General features: G+C 36.7%; 1 protein-coding gene across 7 annotated transcripts in view; it reads left to right on the top strand.

Annotated features, from left to right (window-relative positions):
- SLC16A9 (solute carrier family 16 member 9) overlaps nt 1-24,518 on the top strand; it is a 55,422-nt gene extending 30,904 nt beyond the window's left edge. For all 7 annotated transcript variants that reach the window (XM_019731821.2, XM_019731817.2, XM_019731820.2 and 4 more), the window contains 4 exons: nt 5,128-5,271; nt 16,052-16,147; nt 20,646-21,560; nt 22,286-24,518. In XM_019731821.2, coding sequence (XP_019587380.2) covers nt 5,128-5,271; nt 16,052-16,147; nt 20,646-21,560; nt 22,286-22,464 — 1,334 coding nt within the window. In that variant the 3' untranslated portion in view covers nt 22,465-24,518. The remainder of the gene's footprint in view (nt 1-5,127; nt 5,272-16,051; nt 16,148-20,645; nt 21,561-22,285) is intronic.
- The last annotated feature ends 3,232 nt before the right edge of the window (nt 24,519-27,750 follow it).

Genomic DNA, 27,750 nt, shown 5'->3' with positions numbered 1-27,750 from the left:
GTCAGGGAGAGGGCAGTCCATGCAGACTCCTTGTCTGCAAAGACCTGGAGTCTGCACAGTGGCTGATACATTCTGGTAGGGTAAATTTGTCTAGAAAAGGAGAGATTGTGTTGGGAGGTGGGATGGTCATTCTTCAGTTATTCAAACACTAATGTAGGTATTGCTTTGAAGGTATTTTATAGATGTGCTCAAAGTCCATAATTAGTTGACTTTAAGAAAGGAAGATTATACTAGATAATTTGGGTGGACCTGATTCAATCTGTTGAAAGGCCTAATGAGCTTTTCCAAAACAAGAAATTCTGCTTTTGGCCAACACTTCAGCCTGTGCCAGGGAGTTCTGACCTGCCTTTCCTGACAGCCTGTACTTGCCTAGCCAGACCCCACAATCAAACAAGCCAATTCCTCGCAATAAACCTCTTAATATACGTCTTCCGTTTCTGTTTCTCTGGCTGAAACCTGAATGATAAAGGAATGAAAGGTAACTGAACTAGAGAGCTACCATGACCTTGCATTGTTTTAAAATGAGCTTGAGTACTCTTTGGTTAGATGTCACTTTTCAAGTTCAAGAAGGGTGGGACCGTTTTTTCACACCACAGAGTTGCTGAAACAGCAGGGAGATATTTTGTTTCTCCAAAGTGCCCTCAAACTGCTAAAGAGTCAGTAAATCTATCCCCAAGTTAATCTAGTGAGTCAGCATGACCAACAGGCTTGCCCAATGAGTTATGAGTGCTGGCAGAGCCCGATTTGACATATCTCTATGATTTTGCCCCGAAGCACTGCTAACTCTTTCAAGTGGCACTGAATTTCTGCCTCCTACAAGGATTCTGTTACATTAACCAGTTCCCAGTGTGCTAGGCAGATCCAGGATTGGTGAGAAGAATGGCAGGTTTTGGTTAAGCTTTCTGTCAGCACTATGTAAGGCCGCCAAACCAACCAACAAGCAAGGCAATCAGCACTATACATGAGATAAAGGATTTGAGTGGGTGTGGCTCCTTAGTGCCCCCCTCCCCCGGAAATGATGAATTTAAAATTCCAGGTCTCAGCAGGATGAAGGAGTACGTGACCTGCTCTTTTGTTGGGCTCCCAGCATTAAGGTAGAGGTGTAGGACTCTCGTGGGCCCAGTTTGCTCTACTAGGAAATCCTTCTTCCTCTGCCGGCACACAACCTGGCAATTGCTGTATTTTATTTCTTACTATACCATCATCCTACTTACCGTTTCTGCAGCAAACCTGGCCCTCCTACTACTTTTGGAACTCTCTGAAACTTTTTGAGAGAGGGAAAGGTCATGGAAGTTCATTTATTTCCGGAAGAGAATAATTTCTTTCCCAAAGCTACCTTATTAGTAAGTACAGATTGGAAAACCACATTATGGTTCTGTTCCCTCCACGTTGAAAGTCTTTTCACCCCTTTTGTCAACACAACCATACTTCACGAGCCAGTCCGAGGCTCAGTTCCTTGGCCCACGTGATCTCTTCTTTCTGAAATCTCAAAACCAATGATCTGAACCTTTCTTTTGGTGCTTATTGCCCATGGCCTTAGGTTTTGATATGTGTTGGTTATGCCTCCTGGTCTAAGTCCTGGATTGTGTGTGGTCTTCTCCGTGTCCTCTTCTATCATGATATGACACTACTGCTGTGTGCTCCAATACAGTAGACCCTCGCCACTTTGCGGTTATGAAATATGGCTAGTTCAAGTTGAGATGTGCGGTAAGTGTAACATAACAAATACACACTGGATTTCAAAACAAAGGTACATTAAATATCTCATTAATAATATTGAAGTGTTCAAAGGATACTGTTTTTGGTATAATATGTTAGATAAAATTTATTATTAAAATTAACTTTACCTCTTTTTATTTTTCTAATGTAGCTACTAGGATGTTTAAAATTCCGTATGTGGCTTATGTATGTGACTCCTTCTATTTCTATTGTGTAGTGCTGCTCTTATGGATGCTCGGTAAACACTGAAGGAATATCAGTGATCAAATATTTACATTTTGTTTGATTAATGCAGATCTAAATTTAATGTTACTAACATAGTTTTGAATTTTAACAAGTGTTTTCTTCCTCCATGCTATTTTTTTAACAGCCAGCAAAAATTTAACTCTGTTGTTGCTTCCCAAATTACCCTGAAGGGCTGAAGGAGACAATTTCATCACTTACTTATAGATCTTTCTGACTTCCTAAAAATGACTCATTCTTCTCATTTTCTAATTCATAACAAAACACTTTTTCAGTTAGTGTTTTCTTAAGTTTGGTATTTCGGATGGATTTTCCTGTTAAAATACTGGCACAGAATATCCCCTTCTGTCATATGAATACATCAGTCTACTCTTTTGCACTGCTTCACAGTAGAGTAGACCTGAAATGATGGGTTAGTTCATGACCAGGGAGGGGTGTGGGACAGCCACAGATATTGAAACCTATGTGTTTCCTCAGTGGTTATAACCTGGCCTAAAATATGTACTCAAGAGATTCTCTGGTACAGAGAGAGAGAAAGGGCATGGAAGTTAATTTATTTCTGGAAGAGAATAATTTCCCTTATCTGTAGGGGATATGTTCCAAGATTCCCAGTGGAGGCCTGAAACCATCGATAATACTAAACTGTATATGTACTATTTTTTTTCCTATAAATACATTCCTGTAATAGTTTAATTTATAAATTAGACATAGTAAAAGATTAAGAACAATAACTAATATTAAAATAGAGCAATGATAACAATATACTGTAATAAAAGTTATGTGACTGGCTTTGGGGCCATTATTAAGTAAAACAAGGGTTACTTGAACACAAGCACCGTGATGCTGAGATAATCAATCTGATAACCAAGAGGGCTACTAAGTGACTATAATGGGCAGAGAGCATCTACAGCATGGATCTACTGGACAGAGGGTTGATTCACGTCCCAGGTGGGACAAAGCAGGATGGTGAGAGATTTCATTATGCTACTCAGAATGGTATGCAATTTAAACTTATAAATTGTTTCTTTCTGGAATTTTCCATTTAATGTTTTCAGGCACATAACACATTGACTGATGGTAACTGCGGATAAGGGGGGCTACTGTAACTGGCAAGAATGTTGGGCTTGGTGTCATTGGATTCTGGCTCTCCCACATACTAACAATGAGATTACGGGTAGATTACATCATTTTTCCATTCGCGATTTCTTAAAACATTTTTTTTTGTTGAAGTAAAAGACATACACAGAAAAGTGTACATATCATGAGAGGGTAGCTCGATGAATTTTTCACAAACTACGCATATAACATATGCATGTAAATGAACACATTTACGTCAAGAAAGAGAACATTAGCAGTGCCCTGGAAGTTGGGCTGTCCTCCCTTCTGGTTATAATTCCCTATGCCCTACAAAAGACAACCACTATTCTGACTTCTAATCATTGATTAGTTTTGCCCTTGTTTGGGTACTTTTTAGACTTGGAATTACACGATGTGTACTTTTCTGTGTTGGGTGTCCTTCACTTCACATATGATTGTCAGATACGTTTTATCGCTATACGCAATTGTAGGTGATTCATTCTCACTGCCATATAATAGTCTGTTGTATGAATATACCAGAATGGACCTGTCCATTCTACTGCTAATGAACATCAGGGTTTCTAGGTTTTGGCTACTACGAAAAGTTCTGCCATGAGCATTTATTTATGTATATAAGTTTGGATGCAGTTCTTTCTGTTGGGTGTATCTATTGGTTTCTATTTGGTGTGTACATAGAAGTGGACCTACTGGGTTATACAGCGTGCTGTGTTCAGCTTTAGCAGATAATGCCAGAAGTTTATAAGAATTCTGATCGCTCCACTCCCTTGTTGACATGATTGTCTGTCGTTAGCCACCTGGTGAGTGTGCTTTTTAAAAATTGGAGATAATAATTAATATATTATTGTTGAAAGGTTGTTGTCAACTCAATTAAGGAATACTTCTCTTTGCTTGCAAATAGTTCAAGCTCTTTCTTGTACCATGGGCTTGGAGAACCTCTCTGAGCTTCTGTTTTCTTCCATGTAAATGAGACTGTTGGGCTGAATAACCCTTAGTGCCTTTTTATTTTCTAATATACTAAGCTCTGTAGTTGTAGGTGCTTCCCAGGTACAATGCTAGAGGGAAAGAATTTCACTAGCATTTAAATCGTATTACAGGAGAAGTTGCCCACTTATGTACAGAACAGGTCCAGGTAATGGTCACTTTTGCCTGTAAGTCAGCAGCGTGCTTTCTCCCCCAAATTCCAGGTTACACATGGAATGAAGGACAGTGGTACTGACAGACTCGTGCCTGGATGGGTAGTGTGGTCCTCCATTTGGCCCCACCTGCCAGAATATTCTCTAGAAAGGGAGTAACCACCTCACCCAACCTCGTCCCTCTACCGGGTTACTATTGGTTGTATTCAGTCAATCAATACATCTATTTTCATCATAATTATATGACTGGCCTTGTGCAGGAAAGGAGCCCTGGATAGGAAAGGTGCATGAGACAAAAATCCTCAGAATAGTATGAAGGTTAAGACGGTGGTCTCGGGAGTCAGGCCACCTGGGTTTTACTTCCTCCTCTGTTCCTGTGCTGGTGGCAGCTACTGCTGCCACTCCCATCACTAAAGAATGAGCACTGATTGGGCACTTACTCGTGCCAGGCCTTGTGATCAGCTTTGAATCTGTGCTCTCATTTGTCTTCACAATAACAATGTGAGGGGGCCACTGTTATTAATCCAATTTGCTGATGAAGAAACTGAGGCACAGAGAGATCAAATAAGTTGCCTGAGATCAGTCAGCAAGTTGCAGAGTTTGAATTTGAAGAAAGTCTGACTCTAGAATCCCCATTGCTTAACTCTGTGTCCTTACCATCTTGAAATTATAATTTCCTTATCAAAAAAAAAAAAAATGAGGATAACAATAGTTTCTACCTCCCAGGGCTGTAGTAAGATTAAAACAAAATGAGATTATTTATGTGAAGTACTTGCATAGAATCCCGCACATAGTAAATACACAGTAGATGTTTATTATTACTGTTGTTACTTTATGATGGGAAGAATCATTTTACATTTATGATGGGATGGATAATATGATTGTGTAAAGGCAATTACTGCTAATTAAGTGCATATTTCATTTATTGTTTTAGGTCCTATCTGCAGCCTCTGTGTCTCATCTTTTGGAGCAAGACCTGTGACCATCTTCAGTGGTTTCCTGGTGGCTGGCGGCCTAATGTTGAGTGGTTTTGCCCCTAATATCTACTTTCTGTTTTTTTCCTATGGCATCGTCGTAGGTAAGAAACCGGGTCACTCTAACTTTTCTAAGCTCCAGGAGTTAATGATCATTTTACCAAAGTTTAGGTTTATTATTCAGTTAATCAAAGGAGTGAAAATGGTCAGTAATAACTTCCAACAGCCACGTCACCAAAAATTGTTGTGTTAGTAAAAGATCTACCAGTGAATCAAAATGTTTGAAAGAATGATTATGTTCTAACAATGAACATGATGTTTTCTTGAAGGCACAGGAAGGTTTTTCATTTCAGCACTTGTCTCTAAAGCACAAAAAAGGAAAAAAGAGAGGGGAGAGCATGAGACATACATGTGACTGACACCTGTCACTTCACACTGACTTAGGAAAAGGTCTCTTTTATGTTGGGTGGTTAAGCAGGGCTGTATCGAGCTTTTTGTGTTCTAAATATCCTTCTGTTCCACACCATCTGTCACCAAGGCCCTGATCACAAAGTTCTAGCAGAAATAAAAAGTGGATTGTAAAGTGCATTATTATTATTATTATTATTATTAAAAGATAAGGCATGAAAGAAGACTGAGCAGTGGGGATGATGGATGATGATCTTGGTTACAGGAGAGGAAAAGTAGAGGGCTTGGGGCCTGAGAGCACTGACAGTTTGTGTTTTGGGGGGTGGGAGGTTGGGGGATGCTTTTGTGATGTACTGTACTAATTATATATAATGTTAAATGTCACCAGACTCAGTATTCCAAAAGCTGCTGGTAGGGAATTTGAAAAAGATGACTCCAGCTTTCAGTTTTTTCTTAGTGTCTGAAACAACCTAATTTGTTAAATACCAATATTCCTCTCTTTTATTTGAGACCATTTCCCCAATAATAAATAATAGAAAAAAACAGCAGCTAATAGTCACTGAGTACTAACTATGTGCCAGGCTGTGTGTTCAGTGCTTTACCTGATCTCATTTAATCTTCACAAGAACCTATTTTAAGGAGAGGGAAAATAAAGCTCAGAGAAGTGAAATCACTAACTAAAGCCACATAGCTAGGAGACCTGGGGTTGGATCCACTCAGTATGATAGCACGTCCTGACTCTTACATTTTTGTAATTATTTTCAGTGCTTTTAGAACTCTTAAAGTTTATTTTAAAATGAACTATGTACCTTAATACTACTCAGTCTTAATCTAAATAAGAAGCTCACTTGTTAGTTCTTTTGAGAGAAGGTAATGTATGTTTGGTATTTTATATTCCCTATAGTGCTTAATACAGTTTTGAACCTGTAACTGCAAATATATTAATCCCTTGTGTAAAATTTGAGATAATCATTTTGCATTCTTGTCTAAAATCATAAAAGTAAAAGTGTGGATATCTGTGTTTATGCACGAATGGGATTTTTCCTTTTAGAACATTGGATTATTTCTTTTAGGACAAAAAGAACCAATTATTCCTTTTAGGACAAAATTCCTTTTACAATTATACTTTATTCCTTTTAGGATTTACATAGAATATTGATTCATTATGCCATTGGTATGATTTGGGCATTTTCCCCAAACTCTGGACTAACCATTTGAAATTTCATAGTTTTACTCCTATTCATGGTTTTAAGGCTAATCTAGGGAAGGGCTTTGTGAATACATACCCAAAGTTGTCACTGACATAAAAATTGACAAAAATTGAGTAATACCATAGCATTTGCATTATGTATAGATAAAAATGAATTTCTAAAAAGAACAAAATTAGCTGACGTTATCTAAGATGTATATACATCTGATTGTGTCAGAAGAATATTTAAGACTATACATAGAAAGAAAAAGACAAAATTAACTAGCTCCCATAACTAAATTTAAAAATTTCTGTAGCAATGAAAGAGCTTTACCAATTTGAGAAACTGATTTTGATTTGCGTCATGTTATTGGAACTGTTCAATTCTAGGTGACCGTCTTCACCTATGAATCCAAGATCTTCAATTAACTAGATAGGATTTGATACTGGTCTTGATGTACACTTTTGGCTGTAGGTGGTGGTGGTGATGGGGTTACAGGGCTTCCACTTGGCTTTCCCCACTACGGTAATTCTTACGCCACTGGCCAAGGAACAATGTAGGGGGTTATACAAACTAACAGGTACTTGTGCTCCAATTAAATATCAGGAGCTAGGGAAATGACTGTTGGATGGGTCCGTGAACTCAGAGGACGCACTGTGAGCCAGACTTGGGCCATGATCCTATATATTACTTGACCCCCATGTGACCCCATTCTCAGGGGAGACCATGTAAATGCCTCAGGTCCCTCATGAACAATGAGAGCTTGTACCCTGTGTCCAACAATGCTCAAAACATACCCTGCGTTCCCCAGTATATGATTACTTAAATAGAAGCTGTAGTTCTTTGGGGGGAAAGAGTCAAGGTATCATTATCTACCCACTTGTCATAGTGTTTGTTGCCATGTCCTTTCCAGCCTGTTCTTCAGTTAATGGATTATGGGTCAGAAAGCAGGTTCAGATCTGAAGAATGTGTATGACTCTGATTTGGCAATAGGTTTTGAATTCCTGCAACTAAGAGGAAATTGTCAGAGAGACCACTGGGTTTGGGGTCAGGAAACATAGGTTCTGTGAGCTTGAGCAAGCCCCCTTCATCTCCACAAATGACGGTCCACTCATCTGTGAAGGCAGACCTACCTCACATAGGTCTTCTGAGGATTACATGAAGTCAAGCAAAATATAAATAAAAAGACAAGTTGGATTTTAATTAATAAAAAAAAAAAATCTCGCTCACTCTGGTAATTATTGGGGCCCTTAATACTATGGTTGACTTCATCAAGAAGCTCATAGTATAGGGCTCATAGAATATTTGTGGGATAAATAAATGGGATAACAATGAACAATGACACTTCCATCTGTTACCATTTGAAGTAGAGTATCCAATTGAAAAGGAAGCGACAGGAAATTATTACACAGTATAAATTCATTCTCCTTTCTGTAGTATGAGTTCCTTACGAAAAACAAGAAAGATTCAGTCTAATGATGACATTCATTGAGTACCAGTTCTGTGTAGAATTGTATTCTAAGCATTTTCATTTGTCTGGAGTGAATTAGATGGTCTCTTAGGATAGACAGTGTGGCATAGGGAAAGAGCAAGCTGTAACAGGCAGGCTCTGGGTTCAGACCATGTGGGTTAACCTTATCAGATCCACTTGCCAGCTGTGTGACTCCAGACAAGTGACTTATCTTATTTTCTCATTTTTAAAACTGAACATAATAATAGCATCTAACTTACAAGGTTTTGTGGATAGAAGACATAATGTAATAAATATTAGCTAGCATAACCATTATTATTAGTTTTGTGACCTTGGAAAATTATTCAATCTCTCTGGTATCTATTTTTTATAAAATGAGACAACTATAAGTTCAGAGATATTGTGACTATTCATGAAGTCATGTATATAGAGAAGCACACAGACGTATTTAATACATATTTGTTCCCTTCTCCTTAAATATTTTTTGACCTCTTAGTTCAAGACCACAGCAGCAGTTTTCTTCTACTGAAGAAGCTCTATTGAATCAGAAATACTTATATAACAGATTAAAGAATATAGTAAAAGAAATTAAATTTATGTTACGTTTAATTATGATATAAAAGATCAAAAGAATACTGAAATGTGTTAATTGGCACAATTCTGTTTTAGTCTTTAACCGATATTTAAAAAAATAACATCTTGAATATATAATGTTACCTTGTTTGGTTTTTGTAGCTAAAATAAAATGGCACCTTGCCAGTTTTTAAGTGACCATAAGCCACACTGCCAAACCTGGTAATTTAGGCTCACATTTTCTTAATAATTTCACTAAATCGGAAAAAGGAATTGTGGTAGGAGAGTGTGAATGGGGTGGGAAAAGGGGGTGTGGGAAGTATTCCCTTAATGAATTGCTCATGCTTCTTCCCAATAATTTCTCTTTGCTTTTCTGAAAAGCACAACTCAGAATCAATTTATTGTATTTTCTCTTTTTTTTTTTTTTCTGGAACGTATTGTTATTTAGCTACCTGATTACTGCTTTCTTAATATTCTCTTCTTGATTTTTGGAAAAATTTAATTTTTTCTTCCTTTGTTTTCTTGGTAACATCTGTACAGTCCATTGAGCTTGGGGAGGGGAGAAATCATGCTCATAACAAGCTGATTCTCCTACTTTACTTCTAGCAAATAAGATAAAGTTCATTTCCTGTATATTCACTTTAGCAGTTAGACATTTATAAGCCTATTTTTTGTTTTTAATGGTTATATCATTAAAGATAGTCTTTTGTCTCTCATGGATGTTCAATTATAATAAAGAACTATGATTTTCTAATCAGTCTGAAGCTATATTTACTTAATGCCATAATACTCAGGTAAAAATGAAAAAAGTATACCAATATAATGGCTATTTTTTACTACTTTATTGTATTCCAGTCACAGATACAAAATCGTTTACATTTTTTATGTCTCAATCCTTACAACTATCTTGTGAGATTGTTTTAAAGATACGGAAACTAAGAATTAGAGAGTTATGTATACTCTCAAATCCCAAAAGTCACACAGCCAGTAAGTGATTGAATTGGTATGTGAATCCACATCTGCCTGTGTCAGTGTCATGTTCAGTGTTCTCAGGCTAAGTATAGAACGTTTAGAGCCATGTCAATCAAAAAGTGAGGCAATTGCTTTAACTTTTAAAGTTTCTAAGCAGATGTTTTAGGCTAAAAACATAAACGGTACCTACATTTGGATATTCTAAACTTATCTTTTTCAGCATCTTAAATTACATTCTCACAATTTTATTTCCAGGAGTAGATATTTATGGATTATTATATGCAATTGCCAATCCTAACCTTTGGTCATGAAGATAAATCATACTGGCTCAGCTCTTCAAACTTCCTTCCAACGCTTGTTTCAAAACATACAGAGGGGAATTCTCTGAAATGACCAAGGGACAGGCCCCACCTCATAGTGACGAACTATCCCGCTTTGTCCAGTACTAAGGGGTTTTCCAGGATGTGAGACTTCTAATGGTCAAACCAGGAGAATTCTGGGCAAATCTGAATGAGTTGGTCTCCCTCCCCCACACATGCAATCTGGATTCTGCAGCTCCAGCCTTATCACTTTTTAAGATTGCCATATTAGAATGCACTGTTACTATTTTATTTTCATAAAAATAATCCTGCAGGGAGAAATTTTTATATTATAAATGTAGGGACTCGATAGATATTTGTTTAGTTACACACAAAAATATGTATAAAATGACAGGATATTTTAAAATAATTCATAGACATTTTTCAAAATATGTACACAATTTCAAATGTTTTATTGCTGTCCCCCTAAAATTACCCAACATTCCATTTGCATGGTTTTATTCATATGCTAGTTCTTTAGAGGTGCTTGCTTTATATAATATATTCTGATTAAGAAGCATTTTATAATATTAGAGTGTTTTACGTGAGTTATATTTTCCTCTTATAACTCTCTTATTAGTTTCATTGATCTAGGTGTTTTTCAGTTTATAGACTAGGATTGAGAAAAATGAGGAAATGAGGCAGTTTAGTGTGATTTGCCCACAGCACCATCCTATAATTCATAGCAGTTTTAAATTAGTTGTATCCTTTTTTCAAACCATGTAATTCTAATTGTGTGTTTCTAATGATGCTATCCTACTCCATGAATTATTCTGAAATAAAACAAAAGAAAATGTTTAGTATTTAGAGCTAAGATTTCATTTTTGACCTGTTTAAAAAAAAAAAAGAAAAGAAAGAAAAGAAAATCAGCATCATTTAATTGGAAAGCAGACATAAAATATTACCAAAAATATATATATACACATATGTGCACACATACATATAGTGTGTATTTATTATATGTTAGAAAAAATGAGACAGAGAAGAGGAAAATACAAGAAAGAGAGACAATAAAAATAGCTAAAAATGGTTGAAATTAATGAAACTTAAAATTGGGGAACTCAAATGAGATTTTGGGGAAAAGGTAGTATAATAACTTCTGTGGGGAGGTTCATTCAATAAACATTTTTCAAAACACTCCATACCAGGCTCAGACCAGGAACCAGGATACTCAGAAGAATAAGATATAAGTTGCCCTTAGGTAGTCCACTGTTTAGTTGGGGGAATGGACTTGTAAATTATAACTTGTAACACAGTAAAACAGATGCAATAATAAAATGAAACCAAGGTTCAGTGCAAGGGTAGTGTGTATGTGTCAGGGAGAGTGGTGTTCAAGGAGGTTTCCTGCAGGATTTCATGTCGAGTCTTAAAGGACAGGCAGGATGTGGCAGGTGGGCACAGGTCAGAAGGGGAGAGAGGGCAGGAGGACATTCCAGGAGCTTAAATGCTCAGAGACATGAAATAGAATGAATAACAACAGTCTTTTCATAGATGTTTGCTTTGGGGATGTACAAGTCATATGGGGAGCTGCAAATACATCAAAGCATGGTTGCAACAGAGACCAGATGATAAAGGGTTTTGCATGGACTTTATTGTAGAAGTGTGATGTCATGAGAATTGTAAGATAGCAGTTTATAAGATAGAATGGTGGGAAAAGTACCAGAGGCTGAGACAATGATTGGGAGGCCATAGTTCAGATCAGAAAAGATAAGAAGGTGAAGTTAGGCAGTGGCAGTGCAGAGAGGGTCGGGGTAGATAATTTAAGCAGTAGGTGTCATAAATAGCTTGGTGTCTGGATTGATGTGAGGAGATGAGGGGAAAAGAGGCCTCTGAAGTGGTAGTCTCACTCAGAGGTGTGTGAAATGGAACATAAGGTGTGGAAAGGAAATGTGTTCAGAAGTTTTTTCACTGGTAGGTGTCTAATAAAACATAATTGGATACCAAGTAATGCTTTAAGGAGGTGGTTTCCAAATTTTTTAGTCTTGTGTCCCTTTACACTGTTTTATTTAGGACCCCAAGGAGCTTTCGATTATGTGGATTATACTTATTGATATGTATTCTGCTAAGATTTACTGTATTAAAAGCTGAGAAATTTAAAACATATTTCTTCAGTAATTTACTTAAAGATAATAATAACAAACCTAGTACATGTTAGCACAAATAACATACTTATCATGAAAAATAACTATATTTTCCATAACAAAACAAAATTTGGTGGGAAAAGTGATACTGTTTTACATTTTTGCAAATCTCTTTAATGTCTGGCTTTGTAGAAGATATCTAGGTTCTCATTTCTGCTCTGTACTCAATCTGTTGATAAATATAAATCAATCAATCAATCAATAAATAAATAGATATATTTGTGTGTGTGTGTGTGATTGAGTTATGAAAAAATCTTGTCTCACACAAAAATGTCTTTGGAAAAGGGAAGAATTTTTAATAGCCTTTTCAGGTAATTGTAGATATTCTTCGTTGATGCTATACCAAAACTCAATAACAGTTTTCAAAATGTTAATTGCAATTTGGAACTTGGTACCACATCTATATACTTTCATGCTCTGTTATAGTAAATGCATTTGTTTATTCTGTACTTTGAATAGATCTATATTCAAACCTGATTTTTGTAGCATCATGAATTGGTTATTTGAAAAATATTGGTTTGCTGAGTTATGTAAAAACTTAAAAATGTTAACACATTTCATTACGTAACATCTAAAAAATTATTTTTGTTAGCATCACCAATAGGCTCATCAGAAAATTTTTATGTATTAGGAAGCTATTCAATTTATGGTGGTGGATACAAGTTTCCAAAATTCTAATCTTTGATGGAAAGCTTGAATTTTACCATTGGTAACAATTACTGTCAGTTGTTTCCCTTGTTAACTTGTTTTCAAGGAAATGTCTGCTAAATACTGAAGTCTGAGTCACCATAGTTTGTCTATATCCATTCTTTCAAATACAAACAGGATTACATGAAAAACATGGCTATTTTAGCTGGATACTAAAACAATTGCATAAGTATTTTCTTGTAACAATTGTAATTCAAATGAAGCACTTTTTAAAAAAATTGTGGATTTTTTTGTTGTTTGTTTGTTTGCTGTTTGTTTACTGTGAGTGTGTGGTGGTAAAGCATATATGGTATAAAGTTTGGTACCAATAACATGGTTTGTGCTAAGGCTCTTGCAGTTTTACTCACCATCTCTTTTGCATCATCAGCATAAATGTGAATACAGTGAAAAAAAACAGAGAACATATTAGTATTATTATGAAAATAGTTTTGACATCACAAGATCTTGGGGAGTATAAGGAACTCTCTTTAATAACTGCTGGCTTAAGATCATACTGACATAGATGTGATGTGAGAAGGTATCAATCATGCCACATTTTCCTTTTTGAAAAGTTTAAAGAAAAGGCATTTCAAATTTCTGTTACATTAAAAAAAGTGAGACAATCTTATCTGAATCACATGGCCTTGAAATAATTTATAAAAACGTCTTTCTTTTTAGTATAAAGTTAAAAGTTTAAAAATTACTGTTTCAACTTTTCTGCACTGGCATTTAGTAATTAGATACATCTTTTTATTCCTTGTCTCTAAATGCCTAATATATGGGAAAGCCCTGACAACCAAATCACAGAAAAGTAATTTCATTCCCCTTCCAAAGGCTTTCTGAAGTATAGTCTTAGGAAAGAGTGACCTTTTTTGGCTTCATAAAATTGATTATTCAGAAACAGGTCTTATTTCATGTCTTAAAGTAGTCTATATGTAGTAATGACGACTGTTTAAATCAACCCAACTCATGTTTTAGTTAATGGGGTAGTATTTTTTTTCCTCAGTCATGCAAAAGGGTGCCTTATTTTAAAATGCTTACTTAAGTATAATTGTTTTAATCTATCTCATTTCTTCAAGAAGACTTTTTACACAATCACAGATGATCATCTGAGTCCTGGGTTATTTTAAGTGCTAATTTCTTAGCATGTTTATGCAATATATTTGTTAAGGCCATCTGTTCTTTCTAATCATAATCCAGGTAACAATTAAAAGTAATGAAAATTATTTTAATAAGTCACCTAATGGGACAAAGTTAAAATTCAATTTTTAGACTACAGCTTATGTCTTGTTTTTATACTGATCCTCAAGAACAGATGATGTTGCAGAAGAAAAAGTTAGGAATTAGAAGCCAGAGGCAAATTTTATGAAAAACAAACTGGGGTTATTAGGTACTTAATATGGAGGAAAAGATTAAACTAAACAAGATCCTTGGAGAAGATCTTAAGATAAATATTGCCTAGGGGTCTCAAGAGAGAGAAATTTAGGTGTAATGTATTTTTTTATTATAAAAATATTTCAAATTTACAGAAAAGTAGAGAATAGTATAGCAAGCAACCATATGCTCACCATTTAATATAACAGTTGTTAATAATTATTGTATTTGCTTCCTCTTTTTTGTGTGTGTGTGAAGATATTTTAAACTAGATTGAAAACATCATGACTTTTTATTCCTAAATAAGGTAGTGTCATTGTAAGAATGTTCAAACCTATAGAAAATTTTATAAGAGTTTATTTGAGTCAAACTGATGACATGCCTGGGAACAAGCTCTCAAGGGATTGAGAAAATGCTCCCAAGAATGAGTTTTGGAGTTCTTTTTTTATGCATTTGGATAAGGAAGTAGATTAAGGAGGTGGGGGGCAAGTAAAGCAGGGAAATCTCAATGATTGCGTAAAAAATAAAATGAGGAGACACATACTTCTTTTATATTGGTGGGTACAGAATAGTTAACATTTAACAGTTATAGTAAATAGAGATGGTATATAGGCAACAAGATCATGTGCTCCCTTGAGGGTGGTGATGCAGCTGAGGAGTCTGGAAAAGAGTATTGCTTCTGACGCTTCAAAGATGTGTTAACCTAGATGCACAAGAAAAATGGACAGGGTTTGCTTAAGGCTAAAATAAATCTTTTACCAAGGAAGCTAGAAGTCTAGGGTGTGACTACCTACTATAACCTGCCCAATTATGAATTTATGATCAGATCACCTTGTGATTTTACTTTCAGTCACTGAACTTGTTAGACTTATTACCTAGCTCCTTTTTCATTCACAGTAGTTTGTATTTCTAAAAGATAAAAACTTACAAATATACGTTTTACTCTGATGTGATGATGTGAGGACAACTGAGGACTTGCCCAAAGGCCTTTGTTTTGCAGATTATAGTGTGCAAACTATGTGCTCTAGCAAAATAGCTTGGGATGATGAAGGGGATTTTATAAAATTGTTTAGAGGACTTAGAGGAGGAAGAACACTAGGCTGAGGGCAAGAACTTAGATGAGAGATGGAGGTATCAAATGATCACATTTGATTAAATTTTGCTGTTTGGTATGTAATTTAACCATTTTCTCTCTCCTCATAATGTTTTAATTTAAATTTGCATTATTTGGGGCGGCTGGTTGGCTCAGTTGGTTAGAACATGGTGCTTTTAGCAGCAAGGTTGCCGGTTCGATCCCCACATGGGCCACTGTGAGCTGCGCCCTTCACAACTAGATTGAAACAACTACTTGACTTGGGTCCTGGAAAAACACACTTAAATAAAACGTGTTTTTTTTTTTTTAAATTAAATTTGCATTATTCATTTATGCTTTAGAAATTAGAGGTTTTTTTTTTACTTGACCTTGACCTTAGAGTGGGTATGAAGTGAAAACAACCTGCCCAAATGTTTCCACTGGAGCTATACAACTAACATTGAAGGGATCTAGGAATCCATGTTCTGAAGAGTTTTAGCCAGTCAGTAGCAGAATGTCCTATTGGAATTATTTCTCTCTGTCTCATTTTTGTTTGTTTGTTTGTCTGTTTGTTTGTTTGTTTTGCATTGAAGTAATATAGCCTGACTTAATTTATGTAATATCTTCTTATGTTTAGGTCTCGGATGTGGTTTATTATACACTGCAACAGTGACTATTACATGCCAGTATTTTGACAACCGCCGAGGCCTTGCGCTTGGACTGATTTCAACAGGTACATTTTCCAAATAAGTACATCATTGTCACCATTCAGCCTCCTAATCAAAGTTAAACGTTACTGAGCACAGACAGATATGTTTAACCAACAACTGCCCAGCTACCATTCAGATAGCACCATTTTTTTTTTTTTTTTGCCTTAGTCCTAAAAGGAAATTTTCTTTTCCACCATAAATATGATATAGCTTTCAGAAAAACTTAAGATGCATCTATGAAAAACCTGGGGCATTCTATGTCCAACATAATATAGGAAAAGGAAGTGCATGGGCCCAGTAAATTGAGAGTTCACATGCTAGTGAGAACCTTGCTGAAAGAAGCTGAGAACACGTATGTAAAGCATTTTATCCCTTGAGAAAGATCAGAGAAATGGAAGGAAAATGGATACCCCTGAGGCCACTGTCAGAAAAACTGATGCTGATAGTTCTCAACCTTCATTTATTGTGGAATTTACAATTTCCACAAGCAGTGGAAACTACGGATTTATGAATACGTCTCACCGACCTATGTGCACAGCCATATGACAGGCTGTTTACTCTTAGTATTCCTTTAATACTCAAGAGACGATCACTGAAGCTGGGGAAGGAAAATGTTAATATAAAAGTTTCTGGACTCCCTCTGGTATTTTAAAGTGATGTTTCACTTTTCAGATGGATTTTTTTTCTAAGCTGTGTATGGAACTTATCAAAATTTCTTTCCTTGCCAGTATTGTATGAGTTTGCTTAGGGATAAGCCTGCAAAGTTTACTAAACGTTTGAGTTTACATATTCTGCCTGTTAATAGGTGGGTATTCCTGGGAAGTCAGGCTTGTAGATAAGCTGAATAACTGTAGAAGTTCTCTGAGAACAGGATCCAAATTAATTTTTGGTTCCTGAGGCCAACTCCGTGGCAACAAAATGATTCCACATCAAATTACATGTAGCTGGATATTTACCCAAAGTTGTTTATAGAAGCATTACCAGGTGAGAGATTTGAATCATGGTGTAGGAGGAGATAGGGCCGGGATCTGAGAACAAGGTTAAGGCAGAACTGGGAGAAGAAATAGAAAAAACAAGATGGAGAATCCAGAGCAGTTGGAATGCAGTTTCAAGAACCTGAAAAGATCTCCCCCAAGTGTGGGAGGGAGTGTGAGAGTAGGCATGACAGCTTAAAGGACAATAGGTCTTACCTATACTGCATATATTTTTTTTGGAGAGGCACTGTAACATACTAACAAGCACAAATCATGGAGCCAGACCACCTGGTTTTGTATCCTGCCTGTGTCACCCACTAGCTAGCTGTCTGTTGATGGGCAAGTTAGTTAACTGTCATGCCTCAGTTTTCTGAACTGTAAAATGGGAAGAAAATAGTACTTATCATATTGGGATATTTAATATTGGGAATATTAAAGGACTTACTATGTAAGGCACATGGCAAGGGCTCTAGAAGTATTGACCATTATAATTATGAACTAGATTTCCCTGAATGTCCAAATTTATTTGTGCTGAAGACATCAAAAATTGTATGGTGTGAGAGCAGCTCTTGCTTTTCACTCAGTTTGGAAAAGAGGGCATAAGGGCTTGGACCATGGCACACTGAATAAAAAATGGAGCTGCTATGGACAGCCAAGATTTGGCAGAATTAAGGAGTTTTCAGTTTCAACTCATAGGGGGTTAGGTGAGGCAAAATTACAGAGAAGCATGAATCCACTGTCTTGGTCCATTAAGGGTTGCTATAACAAAAGACCATAGACTGGGTGGCTTATAAACAACCGAAATTTATTTCTCACTGTTGTGGAGCCTGAAATTTCAAGATCAGAATGCCAACATCGTCAGGTTCTGAGGAGAGTCCCCTTCCAGGTTCCGGACTGCCATCTTTTCACTGCATCCTCACATGGCAGAAGGGGAGAGCAAGCTTTCTGGGGTCTCCTGTTTAAGGGCACTACTCCCAGTCATGAGGTTTCTGCCCTCATGACCTAATCACCTCCCAAATGCTACACCTCCTATACCATCACCTTGGGTGTTAGGTTTCAGCATTCGAATTTTGGGGGGAATACAAACATTCAGTCTGTAACATCCACCTTCAGCGAAAGAGATGACAAGCAAAACAAAACTGACAGAAATTTTTAAAAATTGAAAAGAAACCAAAGTCAAGATCCTTGACATTTTGTTACCTAGTTGAAAGAAAGGAACATGGGCATAATACAAAGGTTTTGGGGACACAATCATGCTCCATGGTGAACAGGGGCTGGTACACTAATGCCCATGGGATAAATCTAACCTACTGCCTGTTTTTGGACAGTTTGCAAGCTAAAAATGATTTTTGCATTTTTGTATAGCTTAAAAAACTCAACAGAAGAATATTTTATGGCATGTGGAAATTGTGTGAAATTCAAATTTTAGTGTCCATAAATAAAATTGTATTGGAACACAGCCATGCTAGTCCTTTGCAGTCCTTCTCTGACTGCTTTCATGCTTCAAGGACAGAGTTGAGCATTTGCGACAGAGACCACAGTACCTTAAATAATTATTCTCTGCACTTTTACAGAAAAAGTTTATTGACCCCTGGTATTGGTGAGTTAATCAAAGCACGAGTATATCTCTTATTGTTTCAGGTTCCCTGAACATCAATTAATTTTCCCTCCTTGTGATATTGTACAATTTGGACATACATGGAAACATACTTAGTCCTGTATTTCAGTTTTCCCTGATGATTTTTAAATTAGGATTTTCTTTTTGAAAATCAACAATCATAGTTTTTCAGTGTACACAGTTCCGCAAGAAAGCTCTGAATTACTCTTCATTGCTCTGAAAGAATTCCTGCATCTTTCTAAGCTGTGGCTGCACTCTGTGGGAGATAGGCTGAAGAAACTAGTGTCTAAGGTATAATTTGACTTTGCTGCCCTGTCATATGCATAGCATATCATAGGTATTCAATAAATTTTGATTGAATTGATTTCATATATTTCCCCTATATTTCATGATGTTGAGAGCTAAACTGGGTTGGTGAGCAATGGAGAAGTTGTTTATTTTTCTCAATCAATGGTCAAAGTATAGAACTTACAAAACACGGAGAGTATTTTTAAGTATCTGGTGGTATGGTACTTTGTTAGAATCTATACAAAGAAATGGAGGTAGAGAAAAATGGGAATTAATGCAGTGCAGAAGTACATGAAATGGTCCTATTTTCAGTTCTTTCAGTTTGTTTTCTGAAGTGCTTTCAAATTATGTGCCACTTTTAAAAAGAGAAGGGAAGGATTCAATTTGTCTACTATTATTACTTTTCAATAGTCAGCAAAGAGATATTTATTTTCTTAGTAGTCCTGAAAAGATGCTATTTTAGCTACCGTTACATTAACATGAGCTATTAATTAATATTTGCATGCATAGATTATTTTGGGGGGAGATTAAAGAGTTCACTTTTAAAATGTTAGAAAGGAACAACCATGGTAACAAAGAAAAATGTTTTCTTACAAGTCTAAGACAGAGCCATTTGGTTATATGTAAGAATTTTTGATTAGGTGGGTTTTTACTGCAAGCATGGCAGCCTGTTGGGGTTATGACATAATTTGGTGTAGATCATTTTAAAAGTATGATCAACCTATTTATCTGTTTGTTGTTTGTTTGTTTGTTAACAGATCCATTTATTTCTCTCCTGCTTTTACATGTGGATTTTTCAATGATATTTAAATTTTAAAATACTCAATTTTAAAAAATTTTAAACTACTCAGTTTTTAAAATCAGAACCATATAAGAACACTGCAAATTAATTGGGTTGATACAACTTGCCATTTCAATGTATTTAGTGTGATATATGCTGAAAGCTGGAGAATTTTCAGTGTTGCATGGATGTGCAAATCAGGCATACTTTGTAATTTAAATACCCTATCAAATCCCACTTTACTCTTCTCATAGTTTAGTAATATGAATCATTTATTCTGGTGATGCAGCAATGGGTTTGAACTATCACACCATTGCAAATATCTCATAAAAATTAAAATATATTCTTCATCTCAAAAAATAAAATATAAAAATTTGCTTTTGCAAAGGGAATAAATATATAGCACAGAGCCTAGCGTATCTGTGTGAAAAATAGCAGTTGCATAAGGTATTTGTTAAGAATATGGGCTCCAGGAGTCAGACTGTGAATCCTATTTATGCCATTTACCGCTCTGCGATCTATGATAAATTTCTCAACCTTTCTAGCCCTAGGACTCTTCATGTGTAGGTTGGGAATAATAATAGGACCTGCACAATACGATCATTATACGAATTAAACAAGATCGTGCAATGTAAAGTGTCTGAACTACCAATGCTAATTCTTAAAATACATATTTTATCAGTTTTGATATTATTGTCGTTATTATCATTACCTTTAATATTCTTGCTAGGATTTTCATACGAAGGCACACATGAATGCCAGTGTAAAAATGAAATTGAATTGTGATACTGATAATACTTGTCCTGAGAGCGCCACAGTCTAAAAGATTAAGATTGAATAGCTCCCATTTCCTTCTTTAGGTTCAAGTGTTGGACTTTTTATATATGCTGCTCTGCAGAGGCTACTGATTGAGTTCTACGGATTGGATGGCTGCCTGTTGATTGTGGGTGCTTTAGCTTTAAATATATTAGCCTGTGGCAGTCTGATGAGACCCCTCCAGTCCTCTAAATGCCCTTTGCCTGAAAAAACAGCTCTGGAAAATGTACCAGATAGATACTCCATTTACAATGAAAAAGAAAAGAACCTAGAAGAAAACATAAACATTCTTGAAAAGAGCTACACTAGTGAGGAAACATACAAGAGCACTTCAGCCAATGGTGACTGGAAACACGAAAATCTACTTCATAAAAACCCAACAACGGCACACACAAAAGAAACCGAAACATACAAAAAGAAAGTTGCAGAACAGACATATTTTTGCAAACAGCTTGCCAAGAGGAAGTGGCAATTATATAAAAACTATTGTGAAGAAACTATGGCTCTTTTCAAAAACAAAGTATTTTCAGCGCTCTTCATTGCTATCTTTCTTTTTGACATCGGAGGGTTTCCACCTTCATTACTTATGGAAGATGTAGCAAGAAGTTCAAATGTGAAAGAAGAAGAGTTTATTATGCCACTTATTTCCATTATTGGCATTATGACAGCAGTTGGTAAACTCATTTTAGGGATACTGGCTGACTTCAAGTGGATTAATACTTTATATCTTTACATAGCTACCTTAATACTCATGGGCCTGGCCTTGTGTGCAATTCCATTTGCCAAAAGTTACGTCACATTGGCAATACTTTCTGCGATCCTAGGGTTTCTTACTGGTAATTGGTCCATCTTCCCATATGTGACCACGAAGACTGTAGGAATTGAAAAATTAGCCCATGCTTATGGGATATTAATGTTCTTTGCTGGACTTGGAAATAGCCTCGGACCACCAATTATTGGTAAGATATTTATAATAAAGTCAACCTATTTTACTGTTCTTCTTTTCTTTTTTTTGGGGGGGTGGGGGAGGGGAACAGGACTTTATTGGGGGTACAGTGTGTACTTCCAGGACTTTTTTCCAAGTCAAGTTGTTGTCCTTTCAGTCTTAGTTGTAGAGGGCGCAGCTCAACTCCAGGTCCAGTTGCTGTTGTTAGTTGCAGGGGGCGCAGCCCACCATCCCTTGAGGGACTCAAGGAATTGAACTGGCAACCTTGTGGTTGAGAGCCCACTGGCCCATGTGGGAATCAAACCAGCAGCCTTCAGAGTTAGGAGCAGGGAGCTCTAACCGCCTGAGCCACCGGGCCGGCCCCTACTGTTCTTCTTTATGACATCTCCAGACATAGAAATTCAGACTGCAATAATAGCACAGATTTGCACAAAATAAATCTGCATGGAATGTCTCATGGTAATGATTTCTTCAAAATCACTTTGATATAGTTGAAAAGGCCAATATTCTTGGTCAGGGATTTGTGTTTATTCTTTACTTGGGAGAAACCCCAAGTGCCTGCTTATTTTGTCCAAATATCTGAGAAATTCTCCTCTTCTAGTTCCCAGTAGGCCACTTTGGGAGTAGATGTAATATATATCCTAATTCTAACTGCATATAAAATTGATGAAATTAGAGTATGGGCTACATATTCATACTATTTCTATCAAACTCACCTTTTTCTTACTCTCTTTACAGGTTGGTTTTATGACTGGACCCAGACCTATGACATTGCATTTTATTTTAGTGGCTTCTGTGTCCTGCTGGGAGGCTTTATTCTGCTGCTGGCAGCCTTACCCCCCTGGGAAACATGCAACAAGCAACTCCCCAAGCCAGCTCCAACGACCTTTCTGTACAAAGTTGCCTCAAATGTTTAGAGGAATATTGGAAGGCAGCACAAGGCTGTTTTTCATAGCAAAATTTCACTGTGGCTGACTCTGAATGAATTTTTAAAAACAAACAAACAAACAAACAGAGACAGACACACATATACTATCCTCTATGTAGTCTCTATCTCCTATATTGTTTTTTTCCTCTGTTTTCTTTTCCCAAGAAGTGGGACTATTCTGTTTTGTTATTATTCATGAGTTCTTGACATTGTAAAAATTTTGGCCGGCCTCAGACTTTCTTTGTGTAAAGAAATAATTTCTCTGCAGACTCCGTTAGTTCTATTGCAAGGCACCCAAAGGGGACTCTTTTGTTTTAAAACTTCAAGCAGCATGATGAGATATATGTGAAGGCCACTAGGGACTAAACCACTCTCTTCTCGATGTTTAACTAATAAATAAAAGACTTTGAGCCAGCCAGGGAATGAAAGTAGTTACTAAAACAGCGTTAAGAATTGCAGTGGAACAAACAGATTGTTAAAAAAAAAAAAAAAGGACTGTTTAAATTATAGTTGTCAGTTTTCATTATTCTGTTTTATTTACCTGATGAAACACTCACGTGGTTGGTGCCCACTGAGCATAAATTGTTTCAGTTCCTAAGGTATTTGCTGAGATGCAGGCAATCTCCAAACAGAGGAGTAGTCACTGTAGCCTTTCATCATAGTTGGTTTCTACAACCTCACTCGCTTTTGTTTGTCAGCATCTATTCAGCTGGTGTTTCCCAGAAAGTGCTGATTTCACCTGTTTCCAAATTGGAAATGCATATTTAAACCATTCCATTCTGGCAAATGGGAAACATCCATTTGCTTCGGGCACAGTGGGGACAAATTTCAAGTCCTTGCATATCTGCTCAATTTATTTGCTACTATCTGATTTGACCACTATCCCACTTTAATTCAAGGGCAGAAACTAAAAAGTTTGTGTGCGTGTGTGTGTGTGTGTGTGTGTGTGTGTGTGATGTTCTGAGTCTGTGAGGGACATGGGAAAGGGAAAAGGCAATAAGAAGTTGATACCCTGATTTAACTTCATTCAATCTAAAGAAAAATGTTCTAGGAAGAAATCAATGTTTGATATTAGGTTGGTGCAAAAGTAATTGCAGTTTTGGCAATTATTTTTAACTTTTTAAACCACAATTACTTTTGCACCAACCTAATAGATTGACATTTTTCTCAAGATATGTTTTTAAAACTTTGGTATGCATCAGAATCCTCCGTAGATCCTTTTAAAAATACAGCTGCCTGAGTACCACTCTTAGAGACTTTAATTCTCTGGGTCTGGGCTGTGGGCCAAAGATCTATATTTTTAACCATCTCTCCAAGTGATTGTGATAACACAATCTGGGTTTAGAATGAATGTTATAAGACTGGCAACACAGAAACATTTATTATCTTAAATAATAATAATAATAATAATAATAACAATAAACCACTGAGGTGATGAATTTTTATAAAAAGGCAAGTGTGGTTCTTTAAATAGGAGGCACTCTCCCCATTGTGCCAAAATTGTCTTTTCATTTCTTTTGAAATATGTAAGATTGTTTCATACTTCTATGCTGCCTTTCTTCAAAGGCACCTGAAGCACTTTATAAACATGAATCACCATAACACCTCACTGTGGTGGGTAAATAATGCTTTTCTATGCAGTAAACCTGGAGTAGAGGGAATTTCGTAAGTGAGTGAATCCTATTCAATAATGAAATAGCGGGGCTCCAAAGTGCCTTGAACTTCTGCTCCATACTCTGACTTCTGGAAAGTTTTCTGTACCTCATTCTTTAGTCACTGTCAAGGTTAGTAAATCAAATGCGTGACATTTCAAAAAATTAAACTACATGTTTTTGTGTTGAAAGTTCCTTCTTGCCAATATTATATTCAGGAAATCTGATAACCTGAAAAAGTTTAATTTTTATGACATACCCACATTCATCCATGTTGATAATTGTCCAAATGCATTTTCACTATGTCTACTACTATCATCCAATATGTGCATTATCCATTGCCTAGGGAATGAATTTTAAGATACAATAAAATATTTTTGTTTGTTTTGCATCAGTTTGGTTGCTTTTTCTCTTGTAAGTCAGTCCTCCTCTCCACCCCTAAATTGCAAACAGTGACATTTCACTTGAATATAAAAACATAAATTACCAGATGTCCACTTCAGACTCCAGAATTTGGTCATTGAACATCAGCATATTCAAAAGTCAATTTGCTAAATTGCTTTCCAAAAAGCTAATATGTCAGTCTTACAGAATGCTTTTGAGGAAAAGGGGACAGATTCCTCTTTAATATTCTTAATAATGATCTCGCCAATCATTAATGGAATTCTTAATATGTTCCAAGTACATTATATTATTTATCCCTCATAAAAGCCCTGTGAGATAGAGATTATGAATCTCTTTGTATGATGCAAAACATAATTATCATGGTATGGACAACATATATAGGTAATTTCCAAAAACAAAATAAGAAAGGTTTCCAGTAAATCTTGGATTTCTAACATGGCTAGGAAATAAGGCCTAGCTTGGAGAGTTGATACCAAAGCCAATCTTTTAGTGGATAGCGATGTCATGTTTATGTAAATAATTATTCATGACTCATCTATTTCCTAGGAATTAGCATTTAAAAAACACAATGAAATTATATTGATTAGGATATAATATTTCTTTTGTGACTCTAAAGATATTTCTTGACTTCCAAGTGCTTGGGACTGAGCTGGGGAAAGGTATGAAGTAAGTTTGTTAGGAACCCTCTTCCCCGACTTGACACCTCACTCCTCCTTTCAGCCTTCTATTTCTCTCTCTTTCTCTCTCTGTCTCTGTCTCTCTCTCCTCCTAGGAGCCAGTTAGTGATCTAATTTTCTCTACGGTGACCATGTCATCAGGGGAGAAGATTCAGCCACCAACTTTTAAAGATCTCAAGAGGAACAATTCCAAAACATCAGGAGTTCCAGCTCTGAGAGGTCATGACCAAATGGCACGTCAGTTGTGTTGAGCTGGCCGGAAAATCCTGTGACCTCAGAGAGCCTCAACTTCTAGCAATCAATATAGTATTATCATAACTCAGGATATTCCAGGAAATAAAGGAGAGCTCTATTTTTAAGGAAAGAATGTCTCATTGTTTTCTTTTACTTAGAAGGCATATTATATTGAACACGTAAAATACACAATTTACAATAGCAGTGCCAAACAATTTCTCCTTCATAAATAGCAATCTTGGGGCCTTTTGCTTTATAGTCAATTGTGTCTGAAGGATGCCAGTTAATAAGACGTCACTGGGTGATTGTGAACAAATTATTTAGCCTCATTTGTCCAACATGTCAGGGACATTGTGGGAATTAAATAAGATAACCCATATATATGCCTGGTACATATTCAGTAAATATCATCTGTTATTATTTTTGTTATTATTCTTTAGTGTGTGGCTTCCCAGTGTTTGAGGGAGGGATCAAGTGTTTCTGGGCACAGGTGTGGGGTAAATATTTGCATTGAAGGGCCTTATTTAGAAGAATAATGACCCTCTGTTGTCGCTAATATGTACAACTGTCACAGCTCTTGCTTTCCCCCAAGCATTTACTTGTCAAAATCTTTCATCTTTAGGGATTTATGACTCAGCACATTTTTTCTGGAATTGCCATTCAGAAGCTCTGACACAAAACAAAACAAAACAAAACACATGCTATTCTTCCATAGATCAAATCGAATTTACTTTGTAAATTGAACTGCTGTGGGAATGTGAACTTTCACTTTTTTCCTTAAGAACTCATCATCCAAGCTGCTTGGAAGTCGGGCCTGAAATTGGGCAGAAAGCAAAATGCTCCCATTTGTTTATGGAGCACTAATTGGCTTCAGCTCAGAGCTCTTACCTTGCTGCCATCTCAGTACACCTTTGAGATTTACTCTTGAGGGAGTGCAATTTCTCTCAGGTTTGTCAACGGGGATTCTATTCCTAGCAGGTCTCAGTGACATTAGTTGCTTTTTACCACATGCATTCCTTGTCCTAAAGAGTCATTTGTTTTCTCTTTTTGCAAAAATTAAAAAATATACATATTTAAAAATGTTTTATTAGTGTTTTTTTTCTGAGTGATAGACTAAAAGCTTTGGTAAACAGCGTGTTTTCAATAATGAATAATTAACTATGGTCAAAGTGCCGTCCTGCTGTAGGTCACCTTAAAACTACATAACCACAGAGACATGCCTGTTTTTTCCTCCTGGAGAACTTCCTACTGTGATAAGGCAAGTTGTTATTCTTCCAACTTGCTCATAGATCTGAAAACTCCTGGACATCTACAGCTTTAATGGGGCATTTCTAAGAGTAGCCCAAATGAATCTAGGACCTTAACAACAAAGGAGATCCGGTGGGAATGGTTATATCAACCTCTATTTGCAGATAGTCTCTAAGGCTGCTGGGAAGGCGCCATTTTGAGAACTCCTGAGCAGAATCCCCTCCTGATGGACACGGATCTGCCTGAAGGTGAACGAGAGCTCGGCGGAAGAATCATTTGAGGCCAATGAGCATGTCACGCTACACACAGAGTCAGGATGAATTCAGGTACCTGGACAGAACGGGAGAGTATTGGTTCTCCAAGGAGATGAGGCAATGTATGGGGCATTCCTCTGACCTAGAGTGAAAGCACCTGTCATTTCCAAGGGGCATTTTAGCAGTCACTAGCTGAGAGGCATAAGCAGGCACTAGAGCTGTGTCTGTACCTGTACTCAAAGCCCTGGGTATTTGCCTACTCCCATCCTCTCCTAGGGGTTTTCAGGCAGGGCATGGGCTCAGTAACAGAGGAGATGGTAGTTCAGTGCTTAGTTAGCTAAGGACAGTTCTGTAAGGAGGAGCGGTACCCCCAGGAAATCTGGTGGAGTACCAGGGGCTGTTGTAACTACCTGGGGCCTGGTAAGGTGGACCTGGGTCCTGGTAAGGTGGACCTGGGGCCTGATAAGGTGAACCTGGGTCCTGGTAATGTGGACCTGGGGCCTAGTAAGGTGGACCTGGGGCCTGATAGGCGGTAACAAAAAAGTTGCCTAACAGGGGGAGAAAGCATGGGACCCAGACTCCATAGCACAGGCTTTGAGTTTCTAGCTCTTGCAGTTACGACCTTACTAGATGGGTAATCTTTGTTTGGTTTGTTAAATTCTCTGAACTCTATTTTTTGTTAATGATGAAGTGTATTGTTGGAAGTTTTAGAAATAATAGATGCAAAGAGTCCAGTGTGTAGCAGTTTCTAAAAAAGAAAAAATAACCCTTTTAACCCTGGCTTCCATAAGTGGCAGATTGGAAA

This window comes from Rhinolophus sinicus, linkage group LG07 (assembly GCF_036562045.2).
Source record: "Rhinolophus sinicus isolate RSC01 linkage group LG07, ASM3656204v1, whole genome shotgun sequence".
In the NCBI taxonomy this organism is placed as follows: Eukaryota; Metazoa; Chordata; class Mammalia; order Chiroptera; family Rhinolophidae; genus Rhinolophus; species Rhinolophus sinicus.
The sequence above is the reverse complement of the archived record's forward strand: the minus strand, read 5'-3'. Positions and strand labels throughout refer to the sequence as shown.